Here is a 21989-nt window from a genome sequence, read left to right as displayed (position 1 = left end):
GTAATAAGCTTCTTTTATTATTGAATGATAAATTCTTAAAAATCACTTCCACCTTGAAACATCATTTGATGACTCATCAGCACCCTTCTACCAACCCCCACTCCCCATGAAGTTGATTATCACATTTGGTCACGTAACGAGGGACTATGTCTATTATAATGTCTATTAGCAATAGAAGTTTCAATTCTCTCCATCTAAACTATATGTTGGTATGTTTACATTTTTGTCTCTTCTCCTTCACTTATCACAGCTGTAAAAAAGTAGACATTACTATCCTATTTCACATGAAGAAACTCAGGATCAGAAAAATTAAGCAAAGTGCCCTTTTACTAGTATTAGAATGTATGTTTCAGTCTTTCTGATGCCAAAGTCCTTGAAATTTCCACAAAGCCATATTTCATCTCTTTTTAGCAAATGATAGTCTGTTTCCCTGTCCATAAGTGATGCCTTCTTTATTGCCTCCCACTGTTGACTCGTGTGTACATGCACACACACACAAACACACAAACACACACATGCACACATGCACACACACACACACACCCTAGATTTCAACTTCTTTTGGGACAGTGTCTTATTCTCCCTTGTTTCCCTCCTAAGTGTCCTACAGTTCACAAGTTTACCAAATATTTGCCCAGTCGATATGCATATTTCCCTTAGTCATGAAATCAAGGCTTAGATGGACCATAGAAGTAATTGTCCTGTTTAGACAAGAAGCAAAAATAAGGACATACTATGGGTATAAAATAACCACAAAAAAACAAAAAACACAAATTTTACAGGTCTTCAGAGTTTCCCCAAGGTAAAATAAATTAGGACAATTTCTCCAAACACCATGCCTCCTGCTCAAAGCTTAAAGCCAGACAGTAACATCCTGGCTACTCCCATCATCTCCCACTGCAGGATTATCTTTTTCTGAAGCATCATATTTATTCTCCTTACCCATAGGAGATTATCTCCCTGCGTAATTTATAATTTTAGATTGTGAGCTCATGTCCTTTGGGCTTTATCTGGGGAAATCTGTGCAGCTTGGGCTGAGAGTGTGTTTCCACAGAGAGCTTTTATGTTGGCTTCTGGCAGATATCACAGGGCTAGTACCAGCCTGAGACTTTTTAAGTTATTAATTTACCAGGTTAGTATAAATTTTAACTCAAGTCCAGGCACGGTGACTCATGCCTGTAATCCCAGCACTTTGGGAGGCCGAGGTGGGTGGATCATCTGAGGTCGGGAGTTCAAGACTAGTCTGACCAACATGGAGAAACCCTGTCTCCACTAAAAATACAAAATTAGCTGGGCATGGTGGCACATGCCTGTAGTCCCAGCTACTCGGGAGGCTGAGGCAGGAGAATCGCCTGAACCCAGGAGGTGGAGGTTGCTGTGAGCTGAGCTTGCGCCATTGCACTCCAGCCTGGGCAACAAGAGCAAAACTCCATCTCAAAAAAAAAAAAAAAATTAACTGAAAACCCAGTTACTTATAAAGTGTTGGCGGAGACATTTTCCTCCCACCCACTACATAGGCCAAAACAGATAAGCTTTCATGCCTTCTCCTAGAACTAGTGGGCAGATTTTTTTTCTTAGCCATCCTTTCATTGAGGAAATAGCATTTTGAGTCCCTACAGAAACTCGGTTTTAATTTTCTGCCTCTCTTGAGACCAAGGCCTTTTTTCTGTCCCTAATGTCATTTAATCCATAGACCTTTGACTACTATGACTTCTAAGGCCCCCTCCCCACCCCTTTTGGAAGCTTTGTCCACAGCGCATGCTTAGAGTTATAGGTTTCCCTGGCTTGGCCTTTGGGAATATTTCCTTCTTTTGAGCTCAGCTATAAAGAAAAATACATTTGTTGGGCATGTGCAGTCCCTTTTAGATGTCAGCTTAGAAAACACCTACATCCCAAAGCAGGACTCTGGCTACTCTTTCTGAGTGGCTTTGCTTCCAAGTCAATGAGCTCTAAACTGGCACGAATTCTTACCCAAGATCATAAGAGTAAAGTTAAACCCTGGAATATGACACAGACCACTCAAGACAGAACCAAGAGAATTCCTAGGTACATTTATGCCAGGTGAGCCAAATGGGAGTCTTCCAGTGGTTGAGTCAGAGGTGTGGTGCTTAACTATCCCTGTAGTTGAAAGGCATTCTTAACACATTCATCCTTTCCAAGGAAGCTTTGGCTTATAGAGTTTTGGATCCCCTAATCTCTGACTCAAACTAAGAATCAAGGATTAAAATTCATTCCTTGGTGACCTCACATTGAAGACACCAAGTGTTATGAGGAATCATCTTAGCATGTTTTAAACTTGAAGTTGCATGCATGCTTTTGCAATAAACTTGACTTTTTTGTGAGAATGTCAGGCTAAGTTTAGGGCCAGTAAAATATATTTATGTATGAATCATCATGGGAGAAAATGGGTGCATGTTCTTGAAGCTATGTATGTATGAAATAGCCTCTTTGAATAAAAAAATTTAAACAGATGGTTGCTATATTTTATCTAGGCATTTCAATGTATTTTATAGAGGCAGAATTTCCTTCATGACACTTATCACAAGATATTTTCTTCCCTGCCACTCAGCAATATGTAAGGACAGAGATGTTGTTCTAATTCACCACTATATCCCAGCAGCTAGGTCAGTTTCTAATATATAGTCACATTGAATAAATGTTGAATGAATAAATGAATCAGAAGTAGAAGGAGTTGACTGCTGTAAATTTTGGTCCTATAAAGATGTGAGGTTCATATATTGACTACATATCCTTTAAATCCATCTATACAAACCTCAATGTCATTGAAGATGCCTCTGGCCTTTGTTTATCTCTGCACTGAAGATATTTCTCTTCAACCTTCAAGTATGAAGACAAATTGAAATGCCATTTGAAATGGTTTGCCTGTGTCCTCACCCAAATCTCATCTTGAATTGTAGCTCCCACAATTCCCACATGTTGTGAGAGGGATCTGGTGGGAGGGAATTGAATCATGGTGATGGGTCTTTCTCATGCTATTCTCATGATAGTGAATAAGTCTCATGAGATCTGATGGTTTTACAAGGGATTTCTCTTTTCACTTGACTCTTATTCTCTCTTTACCTGCCACTATCCATGTAAGATGTGACTTTGCTCCTCCTTGCCTTCCACCATGATTGTGAAGCCTCCCCAGCCATGTGGAACTGTGAGTCCATTAAATCTCTTTTTCTTTATAAATTACCCAGTCTCAGGAAAGTCTTTATCAGCAGCATGAAAACAGACGAATACATCATCTCATCTCATCCAAAAATCCTTCTCCCATCCCACTATGGTAGTGCAATACCGTATCAATGTTACTATTTTTGTGATTATTAGGAACTAACTGTGCATTGAGCAGTCACTGAACACACACACACACACACACACTCACACTGAACCCCTCTGCTTTTTCAGCAGATGATTTAGACTGTTCTTCTCTGACTGATGACTGGGAGTCAGGGAAGATGAATGCAGAGTCTGTGATCACCTCCTCTTCCAGCCACATCATATCTCAGCCTCCTGGAGGAAACTCCCACAGCTTGTCTCTTCAGTCCCAGTTGACAGCTTCTGAATGTTTCCAAGAGAATAGTTCGGATCATTCAGGTGAGTTCAGGTGTTTTAAATATTTGCCACACCCAAAGAATTCTTCCTTTCAGAGCCTGAGAATGACTTGGAGATGACTAAAATGCACTTAGGAGCTGGTACCAACCTGTGCGAGGAAGGGAGGACATGGGGCCTCTGCCAAAGCCCAGGTGACCCTTTGCAGAGGACATGACTGCCTTTGGGTGTCATGTTAGAGGCATCAAAAGCACTGGATCTGCAGTGTTTTACTTAAAAAATATTCAGAGACCGGGCACGGCAGGTCAGGCCTGTAATCCCAGCACTTTGGGAGGCCGAGGCAGGCGGATCACAAGGTCAGGAGATCGAGACCATCCTGGCTAACATGGTGAAACCCTGTCTCTACTAAAAATACAAAAAATTAGCTGGGCATGGTGGCGGGTGCCTATAGTCCCAGCTACTTGGGAGGCTGAGGCAGGAGAATGGCATGAACCCAGGAGGCGGAGGTTGCAGTGAGCTGAGATCGCGCCACTGCACTCCAGCCTGGGTGACAGAGCGAGACTCCATCTCAAAAAAAAAAAATTCTGAGAATATTTTGTAAAATGTTAGGCTTCAATAAAGCAAAGTGGAAGATACACAGATGTTTGCTATTTTAATTCTTAGCTGTGTATTGGACATACTACATAAGAAGGCACAGTGACTCACACCTGTAATCTCAGTATTTTGGGAGGCTGAGGCGGGTGGAACACCTGAGGTCAGGAGTTTGAGACCAGCCTGGCCAACATGGCAAAAGTCCATCTCTACTAAAAATAGAAAAATTAGCTGGGCATGGTGGCATATGCCTGTAATCCCAGCTACTCTGGAGGCTGAGACAAGGAGAGTCACTTGAACCTGGGAGGTGGAGGTTGCAGTGAGTCGAGATCACTCGAGATCATACCACTGCATTCCAGCCTGGGCGACAGAGTAAGACTCCAAAAAAAAAAAAAGAAGAAGAGGAAACAACAAAAAGAGCATCCTTTAATGCTATGCTTCTGACAAGGAAAAGTCAAAAGATAATAAAGGCATTGGTATTTTCTGGCAGGAGTAAAGCTGTAATAAATTCAACAAGCATGTCCCTTAATCTCTGGTTTGCTAATGTCAGATTAAGCATGTTTGGACATGGTGCTGCACCAAGGTGAAAGAGCCCACTCTGTCATTGGCTTGCTGAGATTAAAAACCCAGATCCCTACTCGTTAGCTATAACTCAGAAGCAGTTTACCAAACCCTCTCAAACTTAACATTTTTATCTCTACATGGAGATGATCATAATTCCTACCTTGTCATGACTAAAATAACTCATGTAAAGTACTTAGCATACTATGTCATGTCTATTGAATACTCAGTAAATGTGAAGTTATTGTTACATAAAATTGAAGTTAAATGGAAAAAATATTTTCTGTTTATTTGCTTTCACAGAATCATAAATATTCACTTCACTGGCCATCATTCTTCTAGTCCTGAAGATCAATATGCTTTGTACATTTTGTTCCTAGTGCAGCTACTAGATAAGTGTTCAAGGGATTTTTTTGTTTTGGTTTTGTTTTTTTTTTTTATAGTTCCCTTTCCAGGTGTTGAAATGACAGGTTATCAACACCTAAGAAGGCTCAATAGCCACCTCCTCCAGGGAGCCCACCCTTCTTGGTGCTCCCCTAGCTCCCAGGACTTCTCTTTCTCATGCCCATTATTTGCACTGTCACTGCATGTTTGCCTCTGTGAGCTCCTTAAAGATAAGCACTAGGTCATAGTCATCTGTGAATTCCAAAATGCCCACATAGGCACAGAGATGATGCTTCATTACTGGTGGACCAATTAATAAGTGTGCTACCTCCATTTTACACATAAGAATATTCAGATTCAGACAGGTAAAGTTAACCTTTGTACTCTCTGCCAAGAGTTTTGTAAGAACAAATATAAGCTCTTTGCTGTGTCTGGAATCTCTCTCCCACCTGCTATACCTGGGCGGCCCCCTACTCTTCCTCAAGTCTCAAATTAAATGAGACCACCTCTATGCACTTTCTCTACCCTCTTCTGGCTGGTGGAGGTAGCACTTCACTTCGCCTTGATTCCCTAGCACTCTATATACCGCTATAGAAACAGTTTATCTTCCTCTTTCTCACTAGGCTATGAAGTCCTGGGTGGACAAGGTCTCCATCTTCCATTAAGCCCTTCACATGTAGGTATTGCATGTGTGTTCTTTTCCAGGTGCTAAAGATATAGGCAGATACATCAGTTGTATCAGTCGAAGATTTTTGAGTTCCAATGGATGGAAACCCAACTCAAAGTGGATTAATCAATAGAATTTATTGGCTCATCTTAATGAAAATTCCAGGCTTACAGTGCAGGATCCTGTCATTCTCTGTCTTTTGTTGTCTCTTCTCTTCTGTGTCTGTGTTACTCTTTAAAAGGTTGTACCAGACCAGCCTGGGTGACATAGTGAGACCTCGTCTCTACAAAAAATACAAAAATTAGTCAGTAATGGTGTCTCATGCCTGTAGTCCCAGCTACTCAGGAGGCTGAGGTGATAGGATCGTTTGAGCCCAGGAGTTGGAGACCAGCCTGGGCAACATGGTGAGACCCCATTTCTACAAAAAATTATCTGGGCATAGTGGTGCATGCCTGAATTTCCAGCTAGCTGGGAAGCTGAGGTGGGAGAATCACCTGAGCCTAAGAAGTCAAGGCTGCAGTGAGCCAAGATCATGCACTGCACTGCAGTCTGGGAAATAGAGTGAGACCCTGTTAAAAAAAAAAAAAGAAAAGAAAAGAAAAGAAAAGAAAAAAAGGCCCTCCATCCATGGTAGATCCTGGTGGCTCTGTGCCTACACCTTTCCAGTTTCCAGTTCTGCAGAAAGAGATTACATCTGTCTAGGCTAATGACAAGAGGCCAGTAATTGAGTTTTATTGGTTTTGGAAGGGCCTGTTTCACATGAACAAAACTTTGTTGAAAAGTATGTGTGTTGCAGAAAGTCAGGGACCCTGAATGGAGGGACTAGCTGGAGCTGCGGCAGAGGAACATAAGTTGTGAAGAGTTCATGGACATTTATCACTTCTCTAATAATGCTTTCATAATTTGTTTTGCCTGTCTTTATTTTAATCTCTTAATCCTGTCATCTTAATAAGCTGAGGATGTACATCACCTCAGGAGCACTGTGATGATTGCGTTAACTGCACAAATTGATTGTAAAACATGTGTGTTTGAACAATATGAAATCAGTGCACCTTGAAAACAAACAGAATAACAGCAATTTTAGGGAACAAGGGAAGACAACCATAAGGTCTGACTGCCTGCGGGGTTGGGCAAAAACAGCCATATTTTTCTTCTTGCAGAGAGCCTATAAATGGATGTGCAAGTAGGAGAGACATTGCTAAATTCTTTTCCTAGCAAGGAATATTAATATTAAGACCCTAGGAAAAGAATTGCATTCTTGGAGGGAGGTCTATAAACGGCTGCTCTGGGAGTGTCTGTCCTATGCCGTTGAGATAAGGACTGAGATATGCCCTGGTCTCCTGCAGTACCCTCAGGCTTACTAGGATTGGGAAACCCCAGCCCTGGTAAATTTGAGGTCAGACTGGTTCTCTGCTCTCGAACCCTGTTTTCTGTTAAGATGTTTATCAAGACAGTATGTGCACCGCTGAACATAGTCCCTTATCAGGAGTTTCTGATTTTGCCCTGTCCCTGTTTCCTCAGAAGCATGTGATCTTTGTTCTCCTTTTTGCCCTTTGAAGCATGTGATCTTTCTGACCTACTCGCTGTTCTTGCACCCCCTCCCCTTTTAAAATCCTCAATAAAACTTGCTGGTTTTACGGCTCAGGTGGGCATCACGGTCCTACCAGTATGTGATGTCACCCCCGGTGGCCCAGCTGTAAAATTCCTCTCTTTGTACTCTTTCTGTTTATTTTTCAGACTGGCTGACACTTAGGGAAAATAGGGAGAACCTACGTTGAAATGTTGGGGGTGGGTTCCCCTGATATATGTGAAACTCCAAAAAGCTTGAAAGGAATCAAATGCTAGGAGGAAAGTCAGAAAAAATCAGTCACTTTACCTAAACTGTGTACCAAGAGAGGGGGAGAGGTGATTCCTCAAGGAAAATATGAGCACTGTCCCCAGAGAACAGGAAATCAATGCTATTTTCTCAATGAGCTTGCAATCTAGTGGGGGAATATTGAGAAATATTATAGAATTTTTAATTCAATGTGAAAAGAGAGTTAGCGGAGATATGAACAAGGTATAATGGGAGCACAGGGAGGGAGCAGCTAAGGGCCAAGGAGGAGCCAGTAGAATCAAGGTAGGCTTCCTAAAGGAGGTTACACCTGAGCTGAGCTGAAAAAGGTATTCAGCAAATGGCCACTTAAGGAAGGAATCCATGAATAATTCATCCCAAATCACACAACTCATATCTTTGTAGATCTCAAATCTAAACCCATTCATCCTTCAGTATCTGAGTCTAGTGATCTTTGCAGTTTTTCAAGCTAGATTTGTTTCTGAGGAAATGTTTTCCAAATTCCACATGAAATCAGGGGAGGCTAAGAATAGAAACACACTTTAGAAGGATGGTTGAGTATTCAGTTGAACCCACAATAACTGAATTCACAATGTACATGAACAACTGTACATTTGCAGTGACATAATTTACTACTGTGATATTTTGAATTGCCAATCTTCAGCATTCCACCCGCATTATGGGCTAAGTAGGTTTTGTTAGCTGACTCAATCCTCATTCATGGCATAAATAGCAAAAATAAATGCATTCATAACATAAAGTCATTCCAAGTTTTAAACAACTGTTGCATCCTCAAACCAGCTTTAATTTATTTAAGGTGATTAGAATAATACTGAGGTTCATGATTGAATTAACTCTTATGCTTATAATTGCTGGATGATTTGTAGTTTCTACTGTGGCTTGGCAGTACTGAAATATTGTACTGATTGCAAAGAGTTTTCAAAGACAATTATTTCATAATATATGTTCTCATTTTTGGTCTTTAGAGACTTCCATTATACAAAGTTGCAATTGTCTTTCCCTGCCCACTTCAGACAAAATGTTATGTTCTGTCTAGATGTGGTTTTTAAATCTTGGCTGTAACACCTCATAGCTATGTGACCTTGGACGAGTTCATCATTTCTCTTAGTCTTTTTCTTCTCTTTGCAGAACTAAGATAATGGCATCCACCTCACAGCATTGTTGTGCTGTTTAAGTGAACTAACGTATACAAGCTCTTTGTGAATTATAAGGCACTTTACAGATTTTAGACATTATTATTATCACAATCACAGAGTTAGATTTCTTACATTATCATAAACTCTACAAAGCCTTTCCCCAACATTAAATCAAAAGGCAAGCCCTAAACTGTGAAAATAGCATAGTCTTTTATTTTATAGTGATTGAAGAAAGTAATTGTTTGCAGGAATTTTCTAATGACAGCCCTGTATAACAGTAGGTAATTTTATCTTGTTATTTATGACACATTGCTTGAACTGACATATGTTCCAAAACTTTTTTTTTTTTTTTTTGGTGGGTACAAGGGAAGTTTGAGATGATTTTTTCTTCCAAGATGATTGAATCAGCAATGATTTCTAATTTATTTATTTTTGTTCTTCCTATTAGAAACCAGTTTGTTGCAAGAGGTCTTCGTTCAGGCAATCCTGCTTGCTGTGTGCTTAATCATTTCTGCATGTGCAAGGTAATTCACGTTTTATTTTCATGCAGTGGTATTTCATAATTAGTGAAACTATAGCTGATTGATGATTTCCTTGCCTTATTCCACAGAGCATTTTAGGTAGCTCTGTGGTTGAGATTTGTTCATTTGTCTGTCCATGATAAGTTTCCCTTTATCTCTCATTGCCCACCTCTATCCTCTCACAAAGCATACAAAACCTAGAAAGTGGGCCAGGCACGGTGGCTCATGCCTGTAATCCCAGGACTTTGGGAGGCCAAGATGGAAGGATCACCTGAGGTCAGCAGTTCGAGACCAGCCTGACCAACGTGGTGAAAATTAAAAGTATGAAATTAGCCAGGCGTGGTGGCTCATGCCTGTCATGCCAGCTACCCAGGAGGCTGAGGCAGGAGAATTGCTTGAACCCGGGAGGCAGAGGTTGCAGTGAGCCGAGATCCCGCCATTGCACTCCAGCCTTAGCAACAAGAGTGAAGCTCTGCCAAAAAAAAAAAAAAAAGAAAAAAAAAAGAAAAAGAAAACCACCTAGAAAGCATACAAAACCCAGTGTACGTTGCTTAAAATTGTATTTTACAGTGTATTGCTTTCTGTCCAAAGAGAAGTGGCTCCTGTTACAGATATACTCTAAGTATAGCTGGAGTTTAAAGCCACTTGAAGTTCCCACTATGCGACTTAGGGTCCCTGCAGAGACTCCACCCTTCCCATTGTATTTGTGTATCCCCACATAAATTGTCTCTTCATGCCTTCTTATAGGTATGTTTGTTCTCTACCCTCTGACCTGTATGTTCTTCCTCTGCCTTCTTTTCCTTTCCCTATTCAAGTCTCCAGGGCAGTGATCAGGTTCCTTGGTGCTAGGCCCACTCCTGTCTCGGGCCTTTGCACTTGCTTTTCACTCTGCCTCTTAGAATCCTCCAGATAGCCTCATTACATGTGACCTTACTTCTTTACAAAATCCGTTCAAATGTCACATCATCAGAGAGATCTTCCCTGAAAATCCTTTATAAATAGCATGCCACTCTTTGTCGCATGCACCTTGCTTTACTTTTCTTTTGAGCACTTATTACCCCCTGACCTGTGACATGATTAGCTGTTGAAGTTTTAATGGGATCTGCCTCTCCCTGGAAGAATGTGAGCTGCCTGACAGCAGACACATTGTGCGTCTCCCTCACTTCAGTATCCTCAGTGCCAGGGGTTCTTCAATATTTATTGAATCAATGAAACAAAGGTGAATACAACAGTCCAGGGGTCTTTATGGTTCTTGAACTCTGGCCAGCAAGGGCTGCCTGCTCTCGAGTCCCACATTTTGAGGGTCAAATACAGCAGCATCACTTGGAGGAGGTGCTTTTTTAAATACAAAGTCCTAGATCCCATCTCTTGAGATTCTAATTAAGATTTACTGAGAATTGGTAATTTAAAATAAGCTTCCCAGATAATTATGAGGTTTGCAAAACATTTTTAGATCACAATGGGACCACAAGAACAAAAGTGGAGTGTGTGTGTGTCGGAGGGGGTGCTTCTGTGGTTAAAAATAAATTTGCAAAATTCTGCATTCTATATCCCAAACTGGAAGACCATGATGTGCATTAGTATAATAATCAGTGAAATAATGTGGTGAAGGAACACGTCTAGCTTTATTTCACTTCGTGTTTTCCAAACCTCCAAGTTGATCGCAGAGCCCTTTCTTTTCTTTCACAGGACTGTAAATGATATGTTTCTTGGGTTAATGTTTGTGGATACTCCTCCCTTAAGAGGCGGAGCTTAACTCTTAATCCTTTAAGGGAGGGCTGCATTTAGAAACTTCTTCCAGGGAGTAGAGTAAGGAAGGGGGTAAGAAAGGTAACTCTTCAGTGGAGAAACAGGACAAACACTGCTGCAAGTGAACAAGTCAGCATCAACAGAGATACGTTACACTGATTGCATGTCTCCTTGATACAATGTGGTGAGAATGGCACTTTACCTCTGTGGTCTTCCAAATCCCAGTCTGCCAAAAGAAAAACAGCAGAAAAAAAAAATTAAGGGACATTCAACACATTATCTGAGTAGGACTTTCCAAAACTGTCAAGGTCATCAAAACCAGGGAAAGTGACAAACTCTCAGAGCCCAGAGGAGCCTAGCAGACGCAATGACTAAACGTATGTGGTGACCTGGATGGGATCCTGGAATAGAAAAAGGAAAAATCCAAATGAAGTGTGGAGTTGAGATCATAGTAATGTACCAGTGTTGGTACATTACCATGTTCCTTCATTGTGACAAACATACCACAGTAATAATAATAGAGGAAGCTGACTGGAGACCACATGAGAACCCTCTGTCCTAATTTTCTGATTTCTCTGCATATCTAAAATTATTCTAATAATGTTTATTTGAATTAAAAATTGACTAAAACTGTATAGATGTGGGCAAGAGCATGGATGTTTCTCATAGTAAGTGATAGGTGACAGACAGGAAAGTTGATATGTTTGCACATACAGGTTGAGTATGCCTCATACAGAATGCTTGGAACCAGAAATATTTTGGATTTTGGACCTTTTTTACATTTGGGAATATTTGCATATACATGATGAGACATCTTGAGGATGAGAATCAAATCTAAACAAAATTCATTTATGTTTCATATACACACAGCCTAAAGGTAACTTTACACAATATTTTAGGGAATTTTCTGCACCTGTGGCATGAAGTCAGGTGTGGAAGTTTCCACTTGTGGCATCATGTAGGCACTCAAAAAGTTTCAAACTTGGGGCATTTCAGATTTTGAATTTTTTATTTAGAGATGCTCAACCTGTGTATATAAAATTCAAGAAAAGGCAAGACAAATCAATTATTATAGAGGTAAGAATAGTGATTAATTCCGAGGGTGTATACTGAAAAGGACAACCAAGGAACCTTAAAGGGCGCGGGAAATATTCTATATCTTGATCTGGGTAGCAATTACAGGTGTTTATACAAAAAATCAAAATCAAGTTGTACACTTTATAGGCTTTGCTGTATTTATGTTAGAGCTCATTTTAGAATAACGGTTTTAAAATGCATATAAAGAGATTTCCAAAGGATATTCACCAGATTTTATTAATAACTTCTTCCGTATGGTGGGATTTTTCTGATGATATTTTCTTTTCTTTTTTGTATTTATTTGTAATCTCTTTCAAATGATTCACATTTTGAAAATAAAAACAATAAAAATACTATTCTTTTTTGAAATAAATCTACTCAGTGATATCATCACCCATCATATTGGCAAAAATTCAAACGCTTGGTCACACTTTTTTGACAAGGTTGTGAAGTAGCAGACATGCTCCATCATTGCTGTGAAATTTTTAACAATTTATTCTTAAAATCCCCAGGTAGGGGGGCTGGGTGCGGTGGCTCACACCTGTAGTCCCAGCACTTTGGGAGGTTGCGGCAGGTGGATCACGAAGTCAGGAGATGGAGGCCATCCTGGCTAACACGGTGAAACCCCGTTTCTACTAAAAATATAAAAAATTAGCCGAGCGTGGTGGTGGGCACCTGTAGTCCCAGCTACTCGGGAGGCTGAGGCAGGAGAATGGTGTGAACCCGGGAGGTGGATCTTGCAGTGAGCCAAGATTGTGCCACTGCACTCCAGGCTGGGCAACAGAGAGAGACTCCATCTCAAAAAAAAAAAGAGAAAATCCCCAGGTAGTGAGATTCCATAATGTCGACCAAGTTTAAAGTTACATGTCTCCTTTGACCTGGCCAGGCCTTTTCAAATAATTTATTGTGTGAAATGACATATGTAAAATGCTATTCATCGCATTTTTTAAAATGCTATTCATTGTATTTTTAAACAGATTTTAAAAATTATTTTTAAGTGCACCTTTAGTGGTTTTAGTATATTTACAAAATTGTGCAACCATCACCACTATAATTCTATAACAATTTCATCACCGAAAAAAGAAACCCTCTACCCATTAGCAGTTACTCTCCTTTCCTTCCTCTTCCACCTCCTGAAAACCACTAATGTACTTTCTGTCTCTGTGAATTTGTCTATTCTGGACATTTCCTATAGAGTTATACAATATGTGGACTTCTGTGTCTGGTATGACTTATGTAGCATAATGTTTTCAGAGTTCATCCATGTTGTAGCATGCATCAGTACTTCATCCTTCTCTATGGAAGAATAATATTCCATTGCATAGATATACTGCATTTTGTTTATCCATTCATCAGTTGATGGGCATTTGAGTTTTTCCCCGTTTGACCATTATGAATAATGTTGCTATGAACACTGGTGTACAAGTTTTGTATGGACATACAGTTTCATTTTTCTTGGTTAAATATCTAGGAATGGAGTTTCTGGGCATATAGTAAGTCCATATTTAATATTTTTAGAAACTGCTGAAACGTTTTCCAATAGGACTGCACCATCTTACACTCCCACCCCCACCAGCAATGTATGAGGAATCCAAATTTTCCTCATCCTCAACATTTGTTATTGTCTGTCTTTTTGACTAGAGCCATCCTGGTGGGTGTGGTGTGATATCTCACTGTGGTTTTGATTTGCATTTCCCTGATGGATAATGATGTTGACCATCTTTCCATGCACTTATTGGATGTTTGTTTGTGTATCTGTTTTACAGAAATGTCTATTCAAGTACTCTGACACTTTTTAAACCAGGCTGTTTGCTTTTTGTTGTTAAGTTAAAATAATTCTTTATATATTCTGCATATTAACCCCTTCTCAGATATGTGATTTGCAAACGTTTTTCCTATTCTGTGGTTTGCCTTTTCACTCTGTCGAATGTATTCTTTGATGTGCAGAAGTTTTAAATTTTGATGTAGCCCAGCTTCTCTACTTTTTTTCTTTTTTTGTGGTCTGGGCTTTTGGTGTCACATTCAATAAATCATTGCCAAATCCAATGTCATGAAGTTTCTCACCCATCTTTTGTTGTGTTTTATAGTTTTAGCTCTTACATTTAGGTTTTTAATTCATTTTGAGTTAATCTTTGTATATGGCATAAAGTAATGCTTCAACTTCATTCTTTTGCGTGTAGTGTAGTAAGTTTTGAAGTGGAAAAGCATGAGCCTTCCAACTTTGTTTTCCTTCCTCAAGATTGTTTTAGCTATTTTGGGTCCCTTGCACATCATTTTGGTAATAGCAAAAATAGAAACAACCCAAATGTCATAAATGGAGGACTGAATAAATAAATTCACACCACAGAACAATGTGCAGTTGTGAAGTGCCATAGAGATAGATGTAGTAATAAAGTTAGAGATGGGGTGGGAAAGACAGAGAGACAGAGAGAGAGAGGATAATTTATATCTTTCAAGTTATAAATTATTCATAACTGTAAAGTACAAGCATTGAATACAGTTGTCCCTCAATACCGAAGGGGGTTTGATTCTAGAGCTTCCCTCGGATACCAAAATCCTTGAATACTAAAGCCCCTTATATAAGATGATGTAGTATTTGCATATACCCTATGTATATCCTCCCATATAGTTTAAATCATCTCTAGATTACTTACCAAGGCCCCCAAGAGTGCAGGGATGCCTGGGTTCAGAGCCGTGGCTGAGCGGCTGCAGCTGCACCTGGGAGGGCGGGGCTCCCTCCAGTTCCGGGCTCCCTCATGTTCTCGGCTCCCTGGCCAGGCCTCCCCTGCTGCAGCTGGCGTCTTTGCAGCAGCCACTCCAGATGGGCTGCTGCTGCCATCGCTTATGGGACTTCAGTTTTTCCCACCATTTCTGTCTTCCCTTAATTTCTTATTTTGTCAGGACAAATTATTTCTCTCACGAAATATTTTGCTTGTATATGATTAATACAGAAAACTATTCACCTCCTCTAAGAAAATATACTAACACACAGCAATAACAAATGTGCTATTCTACAATTAGCTCATTCCTTTTTGTTGCTGAATCATATTCCATTGTATGGATGTACCACAGTTTGTTTATACATTCACCTATTGAAGGGTGTCTTGGTTGCTTCCAGTTTTTGACCATTCTGAATAAAGCTTCTACAAAGAATCATATGCAGATTTTTATACAGACACAGAATTCACTTCAGTTGAATTAATACCAAGGGGTGCAACTGTTGGGTTATATGGTAAGTCTATGTTTAAATCTGTAAGCAAGTGAAGCTGTTGGGTTATATGGTAAGTCTATGTTTAACTTGGTAAGCAAGGGCCAAACTATCTTCCAACTGTTTGCACCCTTTTCATTCTTTTTTTTTTTTTTTTTTTTTTGAGATGGAGTCTTGCTCTGTCGCCCAGGCTGGAGTGCAGTGGCGTGACCTCGGCTCGCTGCAAGCTCCGCCTCCCGGGTTCACGCCATTCTCCTGCCTCAGCCTTCCAAGTAGCTGGGACTACAGGCACCCGCCACCACACCCGGCTATTTTTTTTTTGCATTTTTAGTGGAGACGGTTTCACTGTGTTAGCCAGGATGGTCTCGATCTCCTGACCTCGTGATCCGCCCGCCTCGGCCTCCCAAAGTGCTGGGATTACAGGCATGAGCACCGTGCCCTGCTGCACTCTTTTCATTCTTAACTGCAATGAATGAGAGTTTCTGTTGCTCTGCATCCTCCCAGCATTTTGCATTGCCAGTTGTTTGGGTTTTAGCCATTCTACTAGGTATGCAGTGATATCTCTCTGTTTTAATTTGCATTACTCTAATGAGGAATGATGTTGAACATCTGTTTTTATACTTATTGACATTTGTATATATTCTTTGGTGAAGTGTCTGTTCAGATCTTTTGCTCATTTTTTCAAGTGGGTTGCTTACTTTCTTATTATTGAATTTTGACAGTTCTTTATATATTATGGATAGAAGTCCTTGATTAGATACATAATTTGCAAATATTTTCTCACAGACTGCACCTTGTCTTTTCATTCTCTTAGCAGTGTCTTTCACAGTGCAAAAGTTTTACATTTTGATAAAGTCCAATTATTCCTTTCTCTTCTTTCATGGATTGTGCATTTGATGTGGCATTTTAAAACTCATTGCCAAATGCAAGGTCATATTGATATTCCCTTATGTTTTCTTCTAGAAGTTTTACACTTTTACGATCTACATTTTTGGTCTATGACCCATTTTGAGTTAAATTTTGTGTAAGGTATGTTATACATGTGGAGGTTCATTTTTTTGCATGTAAATATCCAATTGTTTCAACACCATTGGTTGAAAAGACGGTATGTTCTCCTTTGAATGCTTCTGCGCCTCAATTAAAATCAGTTTATTCTATATGCATAAGTCTACTTCTGGGCTGTCTACTCTCTTTCGTTGATCTGTATATCTGTCCATTTTCCAATACCACTGTCTTTATTACTGTAGTTTCATAGTAAACCTTGAAATCATAATTCTGTAGTAAGTCTAAAAAAATCACATAGGTTGGAAATGCACAATTAGTATGCTAAATCAGAGCAATCTTGTTGTTTCAGATGGTTTATGGGAGAAATATTAGCCAGTGTCTTCACATGCTCATTGATGATAACTGTAGCTTGTAAGTAACTTGTTTCCCAGATTACTGTGATGATGCCCGTATTTCATTCCAATTTTGGTCACTTTAAAATGATTTTAAAATATTTTCTCTGTTTCACTCAAGATGTGAAATCATTGTTTCTCAGCCTTGCCAGCTATTTCAAAACCACTGCCTGTGCTCGGTAAGTGTTGCCTGTGTCATCATTATTGTCTGGACCAAGGTGATCATAATTTGATATCTGAGAATGGTTTCTGCTGCATAGTAAATGGCAATAACTATGTACAGGAAACATCCTGATCATTCATCCTGAAGGCTACTTTCTGTTACTGCTAAAATTTAATAGTATTATCATCCTGCCTCCTAAATTTTTACATCAAAATAATTGTTAAGCACAGGACTTAGAAAATAATTTGAAAGGCAATATAATTTAAAATAATTTTTAAAGTGATTTTGTAGATTCATAGCACTACACTTTATATAAATACCTCATATTAAGAAACCTTTGTGTTAGACGTTCCCTAATAGCTGGCAAACTGCCCATGAAATGATCTCAGTTACAAACTGTGATTTCTGTGCCTTCTCTTATTCATTTAATGATCCCCTTGTGTGTTAACTGCCATGGTTCAGCATATTTCAAAGGGTTACTGGGGTCTGGTTGGGATGCCCATAGAATTTCAAACAGTCTGGATAGCACCATCCTATTGCAAGATGAACTGTGTTAATTACCTTCACTTCAATATGGCTGCCAGAGGCAAACTCACATGGCTTGGAGACTGAGGTCTGTAATTCACCATGGCACTCTTACAAAATCTGTGCTAATTCTGAAATCACAATGGGGTTTAGTGAAAATTTATTTTGGTTAGGATTCTAGCCAATATTGATTTACTGACATTTTGAGTGATGCTTCCCATAATTTCTGGGTATTTCTGGTTTCTGGGGGTGCACATATAGCTAAGTTTTATTCAACCTGATATTTAGAAAATCGAATCTCTGGGTAGCTCAAGAAATCCTTATAATTTAGCCCTTGAAATTAATGACAAGGCTGGGTGTGGTGGCTCACACCTGTAATCTCAGCACTTTGGGAAACTGAGGCAGGAGACTTCCTTGAGTCCAGGAGTTCTAGACCAGCTTGAGCAACATAGTGAGACCTACAAAAAATAGACAAAATTAGCTGGGTGTGGTGATGCGCACCTGTAGTTGCAGCTACTGGGGAGACTAAGATGGAGGAATTGCTTGAGCCTCGGAGGTGGAGGCTGCAGTGAGCCGTGATTGTGCCCATGCCACTGCACTTCAGCCTGGGCTACAGAGAGAGAATTTGTCTTAAAAACAAAAAGAAAAAGAAAAAAGAAAAAGGAATTAATGACATTTGTTTAAAACAATTATTGATTTCTAAAGTGGCACCACCTAAGTTACCAAATCTTTATTAAGAATTTACGATATGTTCTGTACGGTATGGGGTACCAAGTTTAGCTCAGTTGCTGTTAATGAAGTGTCTACCATGGGTTAGACACAGTCACTAGGTACCAGAGTGTGAATGCCCCAGCATGTGGCTGGCCTTGAGATTTTATCATCTCATTAGAGTAAAGGACTTGTAAGGGGCAAGGTGAAGTTGCCTTTTAATATGGTAAGTGCAAATATCAGGTTAGTAGAGGAGCCAGGGGGAGCACAAGGAGGTCAGTTTCCCAGACTAAGAGGAGTGGGGAGTATGTTCAGGGAGGGCCTCCTGGAAGAGCCAATATCCAATCTGCAGGGGTTATATCACCTGCTGTTTTCTCAGAACTTCCCATTGTTCTGAGCTCATTGTTTGTTCTCTCCCAAAAGAAATTACATCAGGACAATATTTCTATCCTGAACAAACACTTTTATCTTCTGACTCATTTATGGAATGAGATCCTTTCTTTGATTATTTGTGTACATACTTTGACTTGTTCTTCTCTTGTTCCCAACTCCATTTTTTCCTGTTTCCTGCCCAGCAGCCTCATATACACACATATTTGCATTTAAGACCTGTGAAAACAAGGACTATTGACTTCATTTTTGTGTCTACAACCAAAGCCTTGAAAATAGTATGTACTCTGTACATATTCATTAAATTTAATGTATTTACTGCATCATTTCTTGAAGTACTTCCTTGAAAGCCAAGAGCTCTGCGTGTATATTAAAGATTTTGCAACCCTCTCCTTCTTATATAAACATACCGAGAAACTAATAAACCAAAGATATGGTAATTAATATCGAGAATCAAGAATGTCTCATAAGTCCCCTCTAACAATAAATGATGAGAATCTAAGGAACTGAATTCAGTTCAACAAATATTAATGCAGCACCCTCCCCCCAACACACACACCCATCCTGTACAGTGCAAGTTAGATTAGATTAGGCGCCTCTTTAGCACCTCACACGTCTCACATCATATCCCTTTTCATAACATAATGAAATTCTTAGTCAACTGCTTTCCTGATTAAATTTAAAGCCTGTGAAGATAGGGACTATCTGTCTTGTCCATCATTGGCCTGAGTGTCCCTTGCAAATGAAGGTCAGCACAGGTATCTCATGTTAGTAATGATGTGTTAGCATCAGCGGTACACGTTTTGCACACTTAATGATTTCATAGTAACGAAATGGGCCACATCTGTTCTCTCTTAAATGAAGGAATGTATGTTCGTATGCTTAATGAATGAGTGAATAAACTTTAGGGAATAAAAATATGGGGAAAATCCACCTGTTACCCTACAGGCTGTTCTACGGGGCAGGAGAGAGCAATTTTCTGGAAGGTGTATTCTTTTGAGCCATTTTCTTTACCAAGTTTTTAATCTTCTTGAGGATCATGATTACCTTTCACTTAAAGTGCAATTAAAATACAGATATAATACAGAAAAATGCCATAAGGGCAGGTGGGAAGAGGAAACCATAGGAAATATTAGTTAACTAAGTACCACGCTGGGCTGAGGGGTCAAAACCTCTATAGTTTTTCAGACAAAAAGGAGAGCACTAAGAACTGCTGGGATAAAAGCAAAAACGAAAAGTACCCTTAGTTGAGGCTGCACTCTTCCTAGTTGTGATAATTCAGGCCCGTTGTGGGTATGAGTGTGGGTGTGTGCATATATATGCGCAAATGGGTATGCAGTGATTAGATACTGCATTTCCTGTGCATGGGGATGAATTATGCATTTCTTTTCTTATTTCTCCAATCTAGGTTTGTCAAAATTTGACAACCATTTAGGAATGCCTTCGATGAATGTCCTCCATCTGAATATCCGGAAATTGTCCAACTTGCAGTCTACTTGGAATCAAGTGTTTTATTGGAAGGGAGTAAGCAAGTAATTGAGAAAAAGCCATTTTAGTTTGACTATGTGATTTTAAAATGATCTCAGTTTTTCCATCAAAATTATAATATGCTCATGAAAATAATATTAATTTGCCTTCCCTTTGCAAACACCAGCAGTTGAAAGGAAAAGGACTGGGAATATGATGGAAAAGAGACCGCCTGGAATAAATGTCCCCCTATGATTCTTTAAGGCAGTGGTTCTCGAGCTTGAATTTTCATTAGGAAGTTCTGTGAGGAGCTTGTAACCAGATTTCTGGGTCTGCCACATGCACCTATCTCTTGCTGAATTGCTTTAATAGAATAATGAGAGCAAGTTTGTCTAACTAATACCAACCTGACAACTTGAATAACAATAAATGCAATTTGTACATAAAATATAATGCTGCAAAAGTTTGTTATTCACCTCAGTGGAGTGACTTGATATTAGATGGTAACCGTAGATGATGAAAATGGACAGGAAAGAAGCATTTTCTGAAAGTTATATTCTTTTGAACCACATTCTAAACCAAGTTTTTAATCTTCTTGGGGCTCGTAATTACCTTTCACTTTAATGTCACTTAAAGATATAACACAGAAAAATGCCTTGAGGGCAAAATATAGGCAAAACACCAGTGTGCTTTGAAATGCATGAAAATGGTGCAGTTGTACCCTTGAGCCTTGACTCAAGGGCTGTAGAAGATGTTCCCTTTCCACCCCCCACACTTGGTGCATGTTCACAAAGCAAATATGGCCTGCAATTCGAATTTGTTTTATGTGATATTCTCTGAGTAAAAACTCGTACATGCAGAAAATTGTCTTTGCTCGAAATGGTAATGCCAAAATATAACTTTATATATAATTTGCATTTAGTACATTTTTGGTTAAAAAATAAACTAATAAATAAGTGAAGTCATCAGCAAATTTATATTTGTGTGTGTGTATATATATATGTATACATTTTTTTTGAGAAATCATGGCGGAACATCATTCATTGAAGACTGTATTATTTCCCTATTGCTGCCTTAACAAATTACCCTAAACCAAGTGGCTTACAGCAACACAAAGTTATTGTTTTACAGTTCTGGAGCTCAGAAGTCTAAAATAAAGGTCAGCAGAGTTATTTTCCCTCTGGAGGCTTTAGGGAAAAATCTATTTCCTTGCCTTTTTTAGCTTCCAGTGGCTGTCTGTATTCCTTGGCTTGTGGCCCCCTCCTCCACCTCCAAAGCACACCACTCTGATTTCTTACTTCCATCATTACATCACCTTCTCCTCTTCTGCAGTAAAATCTCCCTCCACCTCCCTCTTTAAAGGACACTTGAGACTACATTTAGGATCCACTCTGATAATCCAAGATAAAATCTTTGACTTAATGACACCTGCAAGGCCCCTATTTTCATATGAGGTAACATTCATGGGTTCCTATGATTAGAACCTGGCTATTTTGGGGGACCATTAGTAAGCTTACCACAGTTGTATTTGAAATAGCCTTGTGTAATAATTTAGTAGGTCTGGGATATGTCCCATGCCTTTGCCATTTTTACAAGTAGGTTAAGTGATCACAAAGTGATCCACAATCCACGTGCATGAATGCTTTGAAGTGGGATTTAAAATGAATTTAATGGAGAACTAAATGCATATGGAGCCTTTCATTTAATACACTATTAGGAGAGCTTCCATTGAGAATTTCTACATTTCCTTTGTCTATGTGTAACACACATTTTTCTACAGAGTCATTGGATTTAAATGATAATGTTTTTCAAAGTAAGATGCTGAAATAGTACTAACTGTTTACGTGCATATAATGCTTCATTGTTGACAAGGACATTTTCTCCCAGGCTGTATGAGCTTATTATGGCTACAGTAACAAGTTACCACAGATTTGGTGGCTTAAAACCATGTAAATTTATTATCTTACAGTTTTGGGGGTCAGTCCAAAATGAGCCTTACAAGGCTAAAACCTAGAGACTGCTTGCATTCCCTGGC

The 21989-nt window shown here is 39.4% G+C and overlaps 1 protein-coding gene across 7 annotated transcripts in view; it reads left to right on the top strand.

Moving 5' to 3' along the window:
• The window catches only part of TMEM71 (transmembrane protein 71), a 49963-nt gene extending 29032 nt beyond the window's left edge, over window positions 1–20931 (top strand). For 3 of the 7 annotated variants that reach the window (XM_019031893.4, XM_063709498.1, XM_063709500.1), the window contains exons 6-10: window positions 3415–3600; window positions 9198–9273; window positions 16659–16720; window positions 16823–16880; window positions 19896–20931. In XM_019031893.4, the coding sequence (XP_018887438.4) occupies window positions 3415–3600; window positions 9198–9273; window positions 16659–16720; window positions 16823–16880; window positions 19896–19911 (398 nt within the window). In that variant the 3' untranslated portion in view covers window positions 19912–20931. Of the gene's footprint in view, window positions 1–3100; window positions 3164–3411; window positions 3601–9197; window positions 9274–16658; window positions 16721–16822; window positions 16881–19895 lie in introns of all 7 variants that reach the window. The other 4 variants (XM_019031892.4, XM_063709497.1, XM_063709499.1 and 1 more) reach the window with 2 other exon arrangements.
• Window positions 20932–21989: the final 1058 nt, after the last annotated feature.

This window comes from Gorilla gorilla, chromosome 7 (genome assembly GCF_029281585.2).
Source record: "Gorilla gorilla gorilla isolate KB3781 chromosome 7, NHGRI_mGorGor1-v2.1_pri, whole genome shotgun sequence".
Classification (NCBI taxonomy): Eukaryota; Metazoa; Chordata; class Mammalia; order Primates; family Hominidae; genus Gorilla; species Gorilla gorilla.
This window is presented reverse-complemented; position numbering and strand designations above follow the sequence as displayed.